The sequence below is a fragment of the Glandiceps talaboti genome, chromosome 13 (genome assembly GCF_964340395.1).
Source record: "Glandiceps talaboti chromosome 13, keGlaTala1.1, whole genome shotgun sequence".
Classification (NCBI taxonomy): domain Eukaryota; kingdom Metazoa; phylum Hemichordata; class Enteropneusta; family Spengelidae; genus Glandiceps; species Glandiceps talaboti.
Window position 1 is genome coordinate 21,153,486 of NC_135561.1, and position 13,934 is coordinate 21,167,419.

Sequence of the window (13,934 nt, forward strand, 5' to 3'; positions counted from 1 at the left end):
CAGACAGACAGACGGATAGATGGATGGATGGATGGATGGATAGATATATAAATACATATATATATATATAGATAGATAGATAGATAGATAGATAGATAGATAGATAGATAGATAGATAGATAGATAGATAGATAGATAGATAGATAGATAGATAGATAGATAGATAGATAGATAGATAGATAGATAGATAGATAGATAGATACTAGTAGATAGATTCTCTCGAAAGATTAAGGCATTATTAATACACATTAATATAATATTAAACACCGAGTAGATTTTATTTGTGATAACAAAAAACACCTGCAACATTGGTAGCACAATATCACAATCCGAACATACCAATGTCAAGAGAAATAGTAAGGTACAAAAATTAAATTATTATAGTAAAATACAAAAATAAACATTACTAATGAACACACTTTATGTGAAATTCAACGAATGAATAAACAACTTTACCCGACTATTTGTGCAAAAATGTATACAAAAATGGCCCCAACCATTTAATCTATTAGTTTCTCAGTCATCCCAGTGGGCTTTTAAAAAAGGAAAGTGCTATTTTGGACACTGAAAAGACGCCAATGTTATGAGTTTGTTGAAAGACAGAATTCCTGCCAACTTTGCAAAGATTTCGAATTACCATCTATCGATACCCTAAAAATGAAATCACCTAGTTTTAACATAACTTGATAGCGTACATTGTGTATTTGTCCCTGATCATTCTGATCTGTAGACAATCTCTCCCTGTGTTGCTTCACGATTTTTTCCGAAGCAATTTTAATAATCCGTCATTAAAGTGATATACATCGTTAAAACGTGAATCATAAAATATTAAAATGCGTTGTTTTAGAAATAGTCCGTTGTCACGGAAAATGTCCATTTGATGACGTCACTGTAGATCTTCAATGTTAATCCCTTTCTTACGTAATACCTTTGGAATCTGTAAAACAGATAAACACATAACTCTCCTTGTAACGGTGGAACAGAAGCTACTGTTATGATCACAACGTTGTTTGATATGTAGTGTACAATAAAAAAAACTCGCTTTAAAGGTGATAAGAAGTATTATCCTTATCACACGGGTCAAACTTTATCACACGGGTCAAACTTTTTAAAAATTAGCGTACACATACACACATGCTAATAGCATACAGCAGGATGTATGCATATTGTTCAATTCTGCAGATAGGGTTAGATTCTACGTGTGCAAAATGGTTATTTGACACAGCTATAGAAAAAGATGGTCCAGAACAAAAGAATACCAATCCCTTGTAGTCCTTATTAGGACAACACTAAAGCGATGGCCGGATATTCAAATATACCCCTTTAACAACGTTAATCACCACAAATTGCATTCTGTCGTTTGTTGAGGTCAAGTGTATATGAACGAGACATTTTATCCATTTCATAGTGTGATAAGGATATTTTCCGACACCTCCAAAGTCAGTTTTAATTGTTACTCTTGACACAATATTCTGATCACAACCATTTATAAGATTCAACAGCTTTACTGGTTATAAAAAAGGTCAAGACATGTCTATATCTCAACCTAAATTGGCTCTTCTTGGTCGCCATGCAAATGAATTACTTATAATCATATTAAAGTTTGCCAAGATGAAAGATGTGACTGTGAGTACTGTTCACACTAACAATCAGCTCAATGACTTTGAACCCGACTTTGACTTTGCTTAACGTCAGCTTGTAATATATTTACTCTGACTTATTACAGTTAAAACAGGCAGAGTTTGCAAGATGGCTATATGTAACACACACAGGTACAATCAAAGTTGATCATTTTGCAAAATTAGTTTTGTTGTGTTACTTGATATATAATAACACTTTTGTTACTGAACACAGCATGGTTGTTATGGAAGGGAGTTTCAAATGCCAAGTAAACGTAAACAAAACTCCGTTGTGTTCAGCAATATACTATTTATCTAGCGAGTAAAACAACAATCTCAACAATTGACAATTACATTATATTGTTATGTACAGTCTTCTAGTGAATATTCCCTATTTTATCTGTAAGAAAGATATTTCTGTTAAATAATTCTTAGCAATTAGAACAATAACAACCAATACTTTGCAATGCATTGTTTGCATTGTTTCAGTAATCAGTGGTAAGCTGTAATTAATTCTCATATCGATCATCACCCCAAAACCCTATTTATTTGCACGACACCTAGGCTACCAATTCAAGTCATCTCTACATGGAAATTTCGAATCCAGTTTGAACATGCTTTTACATTACATTTGTTCATAACTGAGCACTTTTGGGACTCTTGATCAAATCTAGTGCCACGAATGACTTTTTGTGGTATAAGTATATTCGTAACATCGTATCACTTATCATAACCTCTATTTTCTATAGTGGTCTGAACCCTAAATGAGTAACTCATTATTTGAATCATAACTTCTCAGTCAGTACAAAAATGTATATTTACATATACGTTATGGTCGGCCAATCGGTAACCTTGCCAATGCATTCACTAGCCCAAGGGTAGTATATGGAAACCTACCTTTAAAGTTACTAATAAACTCCCCTTCACACCCCCACCACCACCACCACCACCACCACCGACTTTGCATATTGGTCGATAAATTTGGATAAATGGACAATATATTTTGAGTCAAACTCAGGATGTGTTTATTTATTTTACCCTGTACCAAAATGCTGACAAGAAGGTATGTCATTGGAATAAGTGATGAAACTTATTTATTAGGCGACGTATTGAACGACAGGCTACTCTTCAGGTGTACAATCAAAATGCTGTTACCTGTCTTCTTATTTGTGGTAAGCAACAGTGACAAAAAACAAGCAGTTGGTAGAGAGACCAGGATTTGCCGACTGAAGGGAATAGTATCTGGATAGATTAGTTAACATCCCTTTTCCATGGGAAAGAGAATATCTTAGTGGTAAACCACGCTTCAATGTTCTCTTGTCTTGGCCACATCTGAAGAAGAGCCTGGCGTTAGAAACGTCGTGTAATAAATACAAGGGGAGTCTCAAGTTTTTGGTGGCATCTGGATCTTTAAGACTGTCACGGCTTTCCATATGAACTAATTTGACATGTAGCGGTGTGGATTATTCTACACGTACCTGTGCAAGGTTTTGATTATTCTACACGTACCTGTGCAATGGCTGATCTTACTGGACCTATTTGCAGACAAGTTCACCAGTCTGGTATCTTTCCACGGCAAGAATTATTACTATTAAACCAATTACTTCACACATTATGCCAAGGAACGGCCACACTGCTGCCATTCGATCTACAATGTAAGTGTTACATAACAGAATGGTCAGTGCAAAGATAGAAATATTCAATGCGTATTTATAAAACGCCTTCAAAATGGATGTCGTGATAATATTGCTGTACAGTTAGTACCCTGACATGGATCTATTTCGGCACAACGACCCTGTATTATAACTTCCTCAACTTCTTGGGAGCATGCAATACATTGCATCTTCTGTGAGCACACATGGTCATGTTATAGTTCAATAGGAGAGAGAGTGAGTTTATAGTTTGATATGCAGCAGTGTTAGCAAAACATTCGTTGTTAGCACCTCAGTGTTTTGGGAAGGTCGTGGAGCGGAAGCCATTGTTCAGCGTGTAAGACGTTTCCTTCACGAAATAGAAAAAATGTAGCAACTGGGTATGGAAGATCTTCTAGAGTTCTATTGGTCACAGCAGTTGACTTCTAAATAAAACATTATTTACATCCTTGGCATAGATTCAGACTAATGGATCAAATCTGTCCCACTCTTGTTGTACGACAGATTCGTGCTGCCAGGGATGTAAAAACACAAATACATACCTATAATACGTAGTTCGTATTCCTTATTCCCAGAGTTATGACTCGTAGTAGCATTACAGGTGTATGCACCACGGTCTTCAAATGTTATTGCCCTTAAAGTGAGAGTCGACATGACTACATTGCTTTTGTCGTCTTCGACAACAGTGACGACAAAACGCTCAGCAGCCGATGTATTTTCCATCAGTGCATGGTCTTTCATCCAAATTATCGTCGGCATGGGGTAGCTAGTAGCACTGCATGTGATATGTATGGTCTCACCTTCCTCGCGGCGTATGTTGTCTTCTGAGATTGTCACGTTAACATCATCTACAGAGAAACAGGATGTAGAGAAAAAAATGAATGGTTGTTAGGAATGGTGTTGTCAACACAACATTGCATGGCCGGGAAATGAATCAACACTGTACCATCATACATATTGAAGACGTAGCAGGTCGTGAACTTCCTAGACTGTAAAACCAAACTACTATCGGTTATATTAAACTATGACTTCGCATTTATATCATGCTTTAATTCTGCCTTCAAAGGACTTCTGGTCTTCTAAGGTGTTGATCTGTGACGTCATATAGTCATAGGTCATCATTGTCGATACACTAAAAGCACTTCCACAACATAATAATATATACTGCACAACGTAAACCTTTCCTGGTGAAATGTTCATTACATGTGTACGAAGCGTACATATCAGCATGTACCTCTGCAGTAAGTGAGACCAAAAACACGGCTGTAGAAATACATAACAAATAACATTCTAAGACCTTGTTGTGCTTTTCATTGGAGAATTTATTTAGTACAGAGTTTGTGAAAGCAATCGTCGAACATGCAGACCATAGACTCAATACAGTACCCCGTCGCTGGTGGCGCTAATATTACAAGACTGTATAATTGATAGAAATGTGGTCATGTTGCTAGGTGTGTATATATATAAGGCATATCATATCATAAAAACACTCTGCTAACACTTATAATTGTACCTTTATACTCTACGACCGTCGCTACTAATGCCATGTAAAAGGTTAGAATTTTTTGGATGGGGGAGGGGGGGGGTTTCACCCTATTTTTGAAATTGGCAGTAGGAGGTCCTGGTTTGAAAAAAATTAATGGGGGGGGGGTCGTCGTGTTTTGGATCGTGATAGAAAGAAAAAAATCCATTCTACAATGGCATGACTTTGTCGGAATTGTGGTATTCGGTTTTCTCCCTGTTTCTTACCCATATTCTTTAATATTACTTTACCTAGAGTGACGTTCAAACATAAGTAGATATACACATGCCTACCATTACAGAACGAACATGTACATGTTATGTAAATACTCGGCTGTTCCACAGTTAATGGCCAATGTTAATGATTAACATATTTTTTGCACTTTGGGGCAAAAGTTGAATGTTCCGTAATCTTCATGAAAAGTTTATAAAAGAAGTTAATCTAAACTGATCTACACTTCAGTTTGAAGGTATTAATTTGCATTGTATACTTTCTATTTCGGACACTACATCATCACATACTATCAGATTCCAGTTTCTGTTATACATAGTAGGGATGACCACGTAAAGTTCTCTAACATATCACTGACTTTGCTATATCTCCAATAGTAATGCAACTATACCAATGTTACGAACACTACCTGGCCGATTTTTATGTGAAATGCTAAACTCATTTAAAAGTCATATTAACTTCAGTTTTTTGATGCTGTGAAATATTACCTTATAGGCTATGAATAGCTTTTAAAAACATTGCCTTGATAGAGCCTAATAACTCCGCAATGGAGGAACTCCTAGGACTCCCTAACCCGGCCCCAGATGATATTCATGCAGTCAACCAACAATCAGATACTCCAACCCTTTACTCGTCATAATGGTATGAATTTTTTCTTAAACATTTTAACCCTATGACTAATGAGTAATTGCTAATTTTAGATGATACTTTAAATTATTGCCAGGAGTCTAGGAATTGCCTTTAAAAAGAAAAAGATTCTTAAAGTAATGAAACTCTCCAACTCTCCCCTACCAATGATACAACCATTAGATGTGCTGACTTTTACTATATAATGATGCCATTTAATTTTTTAGGAACATATTTCAACCGTATGTATAAACTATAGTTTCTGATACTTGATGGTGCTGTCTTGTTAAGTTTGAAAATTATTGCCCGGAAGGGTCTGAATAGAGATCCAAGGGGAGATCCCACCCCACCCATAAGAGGTGGAAATATCCCAGTTTCAAGCCCTCCCCTTTTACTGTCAAAATGCTATGTAAAGTTTCACAAATTATTTCAATCTCATGTAGATGCTGATTAAATGTTGGTACTGTCTTATCAGTTATAGCCTAACAATTGACTTTAAGTGTGAGAACCCCCCCCCCCCATGCTCGTGGGGAGACCCCTTGGGACCCCTCCCCATGAGAGGTGTACATTTTCACATCCTAAGCTTTTCTCCTTACCTTTTACTGTCAAGATGTTATTAAACTTAATTTTGAATATATTTACCCTCACCTGTGTAGTCACTAATTACATTATGGTGCTATCTTCTAAAGTATTTGCAAGAAATAGTCAAACAGACCACTCCGAGTCACGATGAAATACCTGTCATGTAAATATGATATATGGGGGTGGTGTGTCATCAAGTTTTAGAATTAAGTGACAGGCCTAGGGGGTCAGCCTGTTTTCAGTTTCATAGAGATAGGGATCAGTGACTTTTCATCAGCCCGATGGAACAATCCACAGTCAACTCCCCCCCCCCCCGACCGGAGAAAGTGACCGGTCCCTAAAGTTTTTATTTGCTATTTTACCTATACAAAAATATACCAAGTAGGTTCTGATTATGATGGTACTACATACTCATGAACAGAATACTGTCCAAGGCCTTTATCCAGTCTTCACGGCCTACGTCATCAGTTATATCGACAATACATTGATAGGTACCGGCATCAGTGAAGTTGCTTTCCATAATCGTCAGTGTATTGCTATCTATATCGACCTTGCTGTTTCCACTGCCAAGGTCTTGACCATCTTTGGACCATTTCACCTTTTCTTTGTAGTTTGTATTGCATGTCAGCTTAATGGAATTCCCACGTGTAATCCGTGTGTCTGTAGGATTGCTGGTTATCTCAACGAATGGTGCTGTCAAATATAGACCAAATCACAATGTATGAGTGTATGTATGTATGTATGTATGTATGTATGTATGTATGTATGTATGTATGTATGTATGTATGTGTGTGTGTGTGTATGTATGTATGTATGTATGTATGTATGTATGTATGTATGTATGTATGTAAGTATGTATGTATGTATGTATGTATGTATGTATGTATGTATGTATGTATGTATGTATGTATGTATGTATGTATGTGTGTGTGTATGTCTGTCTGTCTGTCTGTCTGTCTGTCTGTCTGTCTGTCTGTATGTGTGTGTGTCTGTATGTATGTATGTATGTATGTCTGTCTGTCTGTATGTATGTATGTATGTATGTATGTATGTATGTATGTATGTGTGTGTGTGTGTGTATGTGTGTGCGTGCGTGCGTGCGTGCGTGCATGCATGCATGCATGTATGTATGTATGTTATGTATGTATGTATGTATGTATATATGGATGGATGGATGGATGGATGGATGGATGTACATGATGGATGTATAGATGAATAACAACATAAAAATAAAAGAAAATAGCTTTTCTTCCAATGTTAATGTAAGAGAAGATGTGAGTAAACAGACGAGCAGTACTGGTGAGTAGAATGTGTTATTATTGCATATACCAGCAGGTTGGTTTAACAAGAACAGTGGTCTTCGTATAAAGGTATAGCCTCCTATGTATGTGAATATACTGTAGTTACAACAAACTTTCGCAGTTTCTTCACAATGACTATAACACACGTGTCACTTTTCACAGATTTTGGAATTGGGGTACATAGTATACATGTATTCATACAGAAGAGGGGTGACAACAATGCCGAAATCTTGGATATACTATACACAAACGACTATACAAGCTAAAACAAAGGGGATGGTATCAAACAACTAAAAGTCCTGCCTAAACTCTCAGACAACTATATAAAGTGGTCTAAGCTAAACCCAATTGTTGCAGCTGTATACGTGTTTGTGTATTGGGGACCGCTCAGTTTCTGCGGCCGTGGGGAGGGGGCGGGGTCTGTGGATTTTTCCATCGGGCCGACGAAAGGTCACTGACATCTGTAAAACCGAAAACAGGATGACCCCTCCATCTAAGACATAGTGACCCCCCCCCCCCCATATATAACATTTGCATGACAGGTATTTGATCATGACTCAGAGTTGACTGCTTGACTAAATACTTTATAAGACAGCGTCATGCTAGATTAGTGACTACACAGGGGCAAATACATTGAAAAGGAATTTGATAGCATCTTGACTGCAAAAGGTAGGGGGAAAGTTTGGGATAAGAATATGTAGACCTCTCGTGGGGTCCCAAGGAGTCTCCCCCTGGAAGCTCTGGAGGATATATTTCTGACACCTAAAGTCAAATTTTTAGGGTATTCGTGCCCTCTAGGGCAATAACTTCAAGACAGCACCATCAAGTATCTGAAATCAAACTATATTCTTTATATATATGGTTGAAATATGTTCTATTAAAATTAAATGGCATCATTATAGTAAAGGTTAGCACATCTGCTGGTTGTATCATTCGTAGGGGAGAGTTGGAGAGTTTCTTTAGAGAGTCTGTTATGGCAAGCTTTAGTCTATCTTGGCATTAATTTCACATCTCTAAAAGACAGCACATCTAAAATTAGCAATTAATGTTTAAGAAAATTAAGTTTAATACCATTATGACAGAAAAATATTGGTGTATCTGATTGTTGGTTGACTTCATGAGTGACCTCTGGGGTGAGGTAGTCCTAGCAGGTCTCCCCATATTAGATATGGATATGTTTTGCCTGTATTAAAGCAATTTTAGGTTATTCATAGCCTTTACATGTAAGATAATATTTTACAGCTTCGAAAAGCTTAAGTTACGGTAAGTTGTAAATGAGTTATGCTTGAAAATGGGTCAGGTAGTGTTCGTATCATTCATTGATATAGTGGCATTATTGTTGCAGATATAGTAAACTCACTGATATGTTAGAGAATGTAAAGTCCTCATACCTATTACATGTATTATGTATAACACAAACTGAAATCTGATGAGGTGTGATGATTTGTAGTGTTGATAACATGTAGTGTCCGAAATAGAAAGCATACAATGCATATTAATCCCTAGAATAATTCAGATTAACTCTTCAAGTTGGAACTGTCAAAGTCCAGTACACAATGACCCCCCCCCCCCTATCCGAAATTTTCAAAACCGGATGACCCAGCTACTGCCAATTTCGAAAACAGGATGATTCCCCCCCCCACACCTACTAATCCACCGCCCCTCCCTTCTGGCCAAAGAAACTGATCGGTCCCTTACAACAAAATAAGTTTCTCGATGAATAAATATGTTGTCACCCAAGGTTAAAATCTTAGCTTAAACTGGACAATTACTCATTACCCTCGCATATTAAGTGAGTGTGTGTGTGTGAGGGGGGGGGGGGTGAGGGGGTGAGAGGGGGAGGGTGGATTGTTAGCTTATGTTACTATATGCTTTCAAGTGACCATCAAATCAACGGGCATACAAATAGAATATTTGTTTTGTCATCTTAACTTGTTACCGGCGTGAAATATCAGCGTGAACGTGTCATAACAAGGTAGAATATGCTGAACGCGTACGTGTGTTTGTATGACTGGATAGAATATGCAAAGCTAGCACTGGCAAATGGTATGAGAATAACCTCAGACCACAGGTACTCGTAGGCTGTCATTATACCAGACTTGTAACCAAAATGTAGTCTTTGTAATCGACTTTATGTATACTCCATACAAATACAAATAATATTGAATTGCAGAGAGAGAGAGAGAGAGAGAGAGAGAGAGAGAGAGAGAGAGAGAGAGAGAGAAGAGAGAGAGAGAGAGAGAGAGAGAGAGAGAGAGAGAGAGAGAGAGAGAGAGAGAGAGAGGGGGGGGTATGTTGAAGTCTATGGAAATCAATTATAACTTAAATATTGCTTATAAATAATACAACCATATCATACAAGCAACTATTTGCATTCTACCTACCTTCAAGGACCATAAGCTCTGTTGTCACAGATCTAGACAGGTTTTGGCTCATCAAGTCGCATTTGTACGTTCCACTGTCATTGGGTGTTAAATGCGATAGTGTAAGAATGCTTAGTTTATCAGTTGAATTTTCTACACTGATGTTTACTCTCTCCATATCAGTGGTTAAATTCATTCCCGATTCAGATCCCTTTGGCACCATTGACCATTTTACGGTGCTGGGGTCGCTGTCATTCGTCACTGTGCAAATGAAAGAAATGTCCTCCGAGACGAGAGTTTTGGGGTTTTGTGGTTCCAGACTGATGACTGTGGGAAAACACACACACAAAGTCAAAATTAGTCATGCTAATATATATATATATATATATAGCTACACAATTATTATCCTTAAGATACACGGACCAACTCTAGACAGTGTTGAGAAGCATATAGAACATATAGAAGCCTCTAGTTTAATGCCTTGAGATGAGAATGAAATTTCTATACAAACTTAATACAACTGCATACTCTGTACACCTTTAACGTCGATGACAATTTTGGGTGCAACAAATTACTAAAAACTGGCTGACATTTCACTAGGTGTATGCACTGTTATTAAATAAGACAAAACATTACATAGCAAATAGTTCAGATCTGGCCTGGCACATGTCCCTATGAGTAAGTGACAGTATAGGAGGGAATTTGTTTAAAGGGGTACAGTCTGTAACTTATGGTCTTTGGTGGTTCCTTTAACTTCAGGGGTTGCACAGTCGGTAACTCTATAGTCTTTGGTCGTTATTTTTGTTTAAAGGGACACAGTCTGTAACTTGTGGTCTTTGGTAGTTATTTTTCTTTAAAGGGGAACGCCACTTAAAGTCATTTTCATAAACTATGGCATGGGTTCTGAGGTCACTGAGAGTCAGCAGAAATAATCAAGTTGCACAATGAATATTCACGAGACGATTTAGACTAAAGGGTATAGGCACTCAAGACTCGTGAATATTCAATTGACAACTTGAATATATTATCTCTGCTGACTCCCATGACGCAATTAAATTATTCGACCGACTAAAACTGGATGACTGATATCGACAAACTGATCTATGTAGGATTGTCATAAAAACACCATGTACTCTCATTACGCAAACCTAAGCTATCGTTATCGTAAGTTACCGCCAGGTTGTATGAATGTTATTCAAAACCAGCAGTATAATATATGACTGCGAGCCAAACCCGACTTGATCTGCTTTGAAAGCAATCACATGTCTGAATGTAGTGATCATGTGAGATCTGAACAATGGAAACAGAACAGTTCACGTGGGGGAAAAGGTCAAATGTCCCACACACATTCAGGAATAGGTCACCCCTTTACTCGTCAACTGATATGTCCTAATTCTATTCAGTACGATGAATTATTTAACTGTACTTTTCACCAGAAACGTGAAACAACGTCCGACGCGTACAGATCAAGAAAGTCAACACAACTGATGAAATTGTAAAAGGTTCTTTCCACATTGTCAGAATTATATTTTTTGCTAAATAAACAATTATGATGTACTTTATTTCATTGGGTATCAACAGTTGTGGAAAAGATTAATAGGTAACATGCTTTTGGTCAATATAAGCTTTATTTTATCATCCTAACTAGTAAATGATGATCAACATTGCTAAACTAAAGGTTATGGGTTGAAATTGAACGATGCCTCAGCAATACATCTAATAAGTGTGACAGATCACCGTCTTATCTTCCAGTAGAACAAATATCACTCGGCGGCCATATTGGATTTTGAAATGGATTAACGTTGACCTGAATTTCAAATACTTGTGCGGTGACCAATTTTGTCATTCACTTTAGCTAAGAATGTGTCAGAGGTTTTATGAACAAATTTAGTACAACTAATATATCATTATTTCTGAGGCGCATAAATTAAGACAGTCATCCAAGTATTACGTACTACACGTACTGTAAATTCAAAGCGAGAGCTTTAATGCTAGCATATGTACTGCTAATGACATTTGGTTTATAGCTGTTGGTTCTTTGTACTAACGATCTTTACTCACCAGCTTGTTCATAACTTGTTATCCTGTCTAGTTATAAACATGTTTTATAAATAAAGTCACGTCTATAGATGGTACGAGTACAATAAACTCACCGAACCATATACATCCATGTCACTTTAAACACGCATACAACACGTATCAAAGGAGACTGCATGTTTCATCATGTCATGTAACATTTAAAAAAAAATAATTCTCATATTCGTATCTGCATATTTGTTATCAAAGAAATGTAAATGCGCTATGTTACATATAATAATAAATACAAAATGAATTCAGGTATGTCTTTTGTGTACATGTACGACATTTCCATTTGAAGAAAAAGGTTAAATAATAGCTTGATGTACATCTACTGATATTGTCTACTTCACCAACTCGTACACTATTACTCAGTAACTCGTCGGTAAAAAAATAGTCACTCTGTAGTCATGGAATGAAAACAATAGAATATTCTAAATATCGCATTTGGGTATTCAATCAACATTTTTTTTGTTTACATATGCGAGGTATTTATATGTTAACACGATTCTCTCTTGGCATAGTCTGATCCTTGATGCAGATTGTACATCGCGTCAAGAAGGTTCTCCGGAGGCGACGCCAATTTGTTTGTTCTTTTCTTTTTTCACCCCCAATCAGCGATAACGTTTCGTTCGTCAGAAAGAAAGAGAAAGATCGATACTCGAGAAGTTTAGAGAAACAAAGCAAAAAATATTTTTAAAAAGTGCAAAAAAAACAAGAAAATATATTAAAAAACTATAACAATCAAAAACAAAAAGCAAAAAAGCAAACAACTTTAGGAAATCGCCAAAAAATAGAATGTTTTAGAGTGACTTTATATTTCAATTTTTGTCTGTATACTTATACGTATCGACGTGACCGACACTCGATTTCGAAGGTCATTGATGATAATACATTACAGTGACGGTCTGACAAAACCTTACCAATGATCAACTCTGAAGTCATCCCTCAATTTGCCGCAGGGAACACGTACCATGTAACAAAATCCAAGCATGGTCAACTGCTAAGAATATGTACGAAAGCGTGTAGGTCTGATTTAAAGCTAAAGCAACTGTAACTCAAATATGCCAAATTATCAAATCTATAATGTTTACACTAGCTAGCGACGAAGACCATGTACTTCAGACATATATAGTATCGGCATTTACTTGAGAATAGGTACATAAACTAACCATTGGTCAAGTCAAGCAAAACGGCAAAGGCATAGCCGAGAATCAGTGGCTTCCATTAGATATACAAATATTGTAACTTTGATATGATTGTCAATAATAACTTATTTGTCAGATAATTGGTACCTAAAAGGGTACTCGTACTCGTGTACCCGTACCCTTTAGGGCTTGGTTTTCTTGCTGTTATTTACTATCTCAAGAAGTTCTCTACACTAACAGTAACACCTTGGTGAGTATCAGAGTTAGGCTGGCCCAAGCTTGACCGGGAATATGTGAATATGCCACTCACTAGGAGATTGAGCTAGAAAAACAATGATGGACATAATTTAATATACGTAAAATAAGGTAAAGCCCGAGAATTTCTCAAAGCCGAAGTAGAGTAAAGCACCGAAGGCAAAGTTTGCTGTCTACGTTTTGTGACTTAACTAAATACTACCTAGTATCTCACAATCTGAAATCGTTAATCACAGAAGTGGTGATAAAAGCTTTATATACCACTACCTTCAAGTGGCGGTAGCTGTTAACAAAACTCACCTTCCGAGCAATGTAATTGTCGAAACCCTATAACTAGCACAAACAGAGCGGTTGTGATCATCGTCTTCATCTTGCCTCCCCTAACAGCAGCCTGTACGTGTCAGCTATATATGGCCGTATTCAAGATATGATCCCCGCTTTCGCTAAAAGTTTAAGATGACCTCCAACCAGGTTTACGGCGACATCAATATGGTGGACGTGTGACGTGTTATCGAACACAACAACTATTCAGAGTCAATCAGCTGGGTCACTTTCCAG

The 13,934-nt window shown here is 37.1% G+C and overlaps 1 protein-coding gene across 1 annotated transcript; it reads right to left on the reverse strand.

Annotated features, from left to right (window-relative positions):
* Positions 1 to 295: 295 nt before the first annotated feature.
* Positions 296 to 13,934, reverse strand: LOC144444780 (neuroplastin-like). Its single transcript, XM_078134314.1, has 6 exons — positions 13,677 to 13,934; positions 9,919 to 10,224; positions 6,645 to 6,926; positions 3,814 to 4,119; positions 3,129 to 3,267; positions 296 to 937 (listed from the first exon to the last, which is right to left on the reverse strand). The coding sequence occupies exons 1-5, from the start codon at positions 13,744 to 13,746 to the stop codon at positions 3,155 to 3,157; spliced, it is 1,077 nt and encodes a 358-aa protein (XP_077990440.1). The 5' UTR covers positions 13,747 to 13,934; the 3' UTR covers positions 296 to 937; positions 3,129 to 3,154.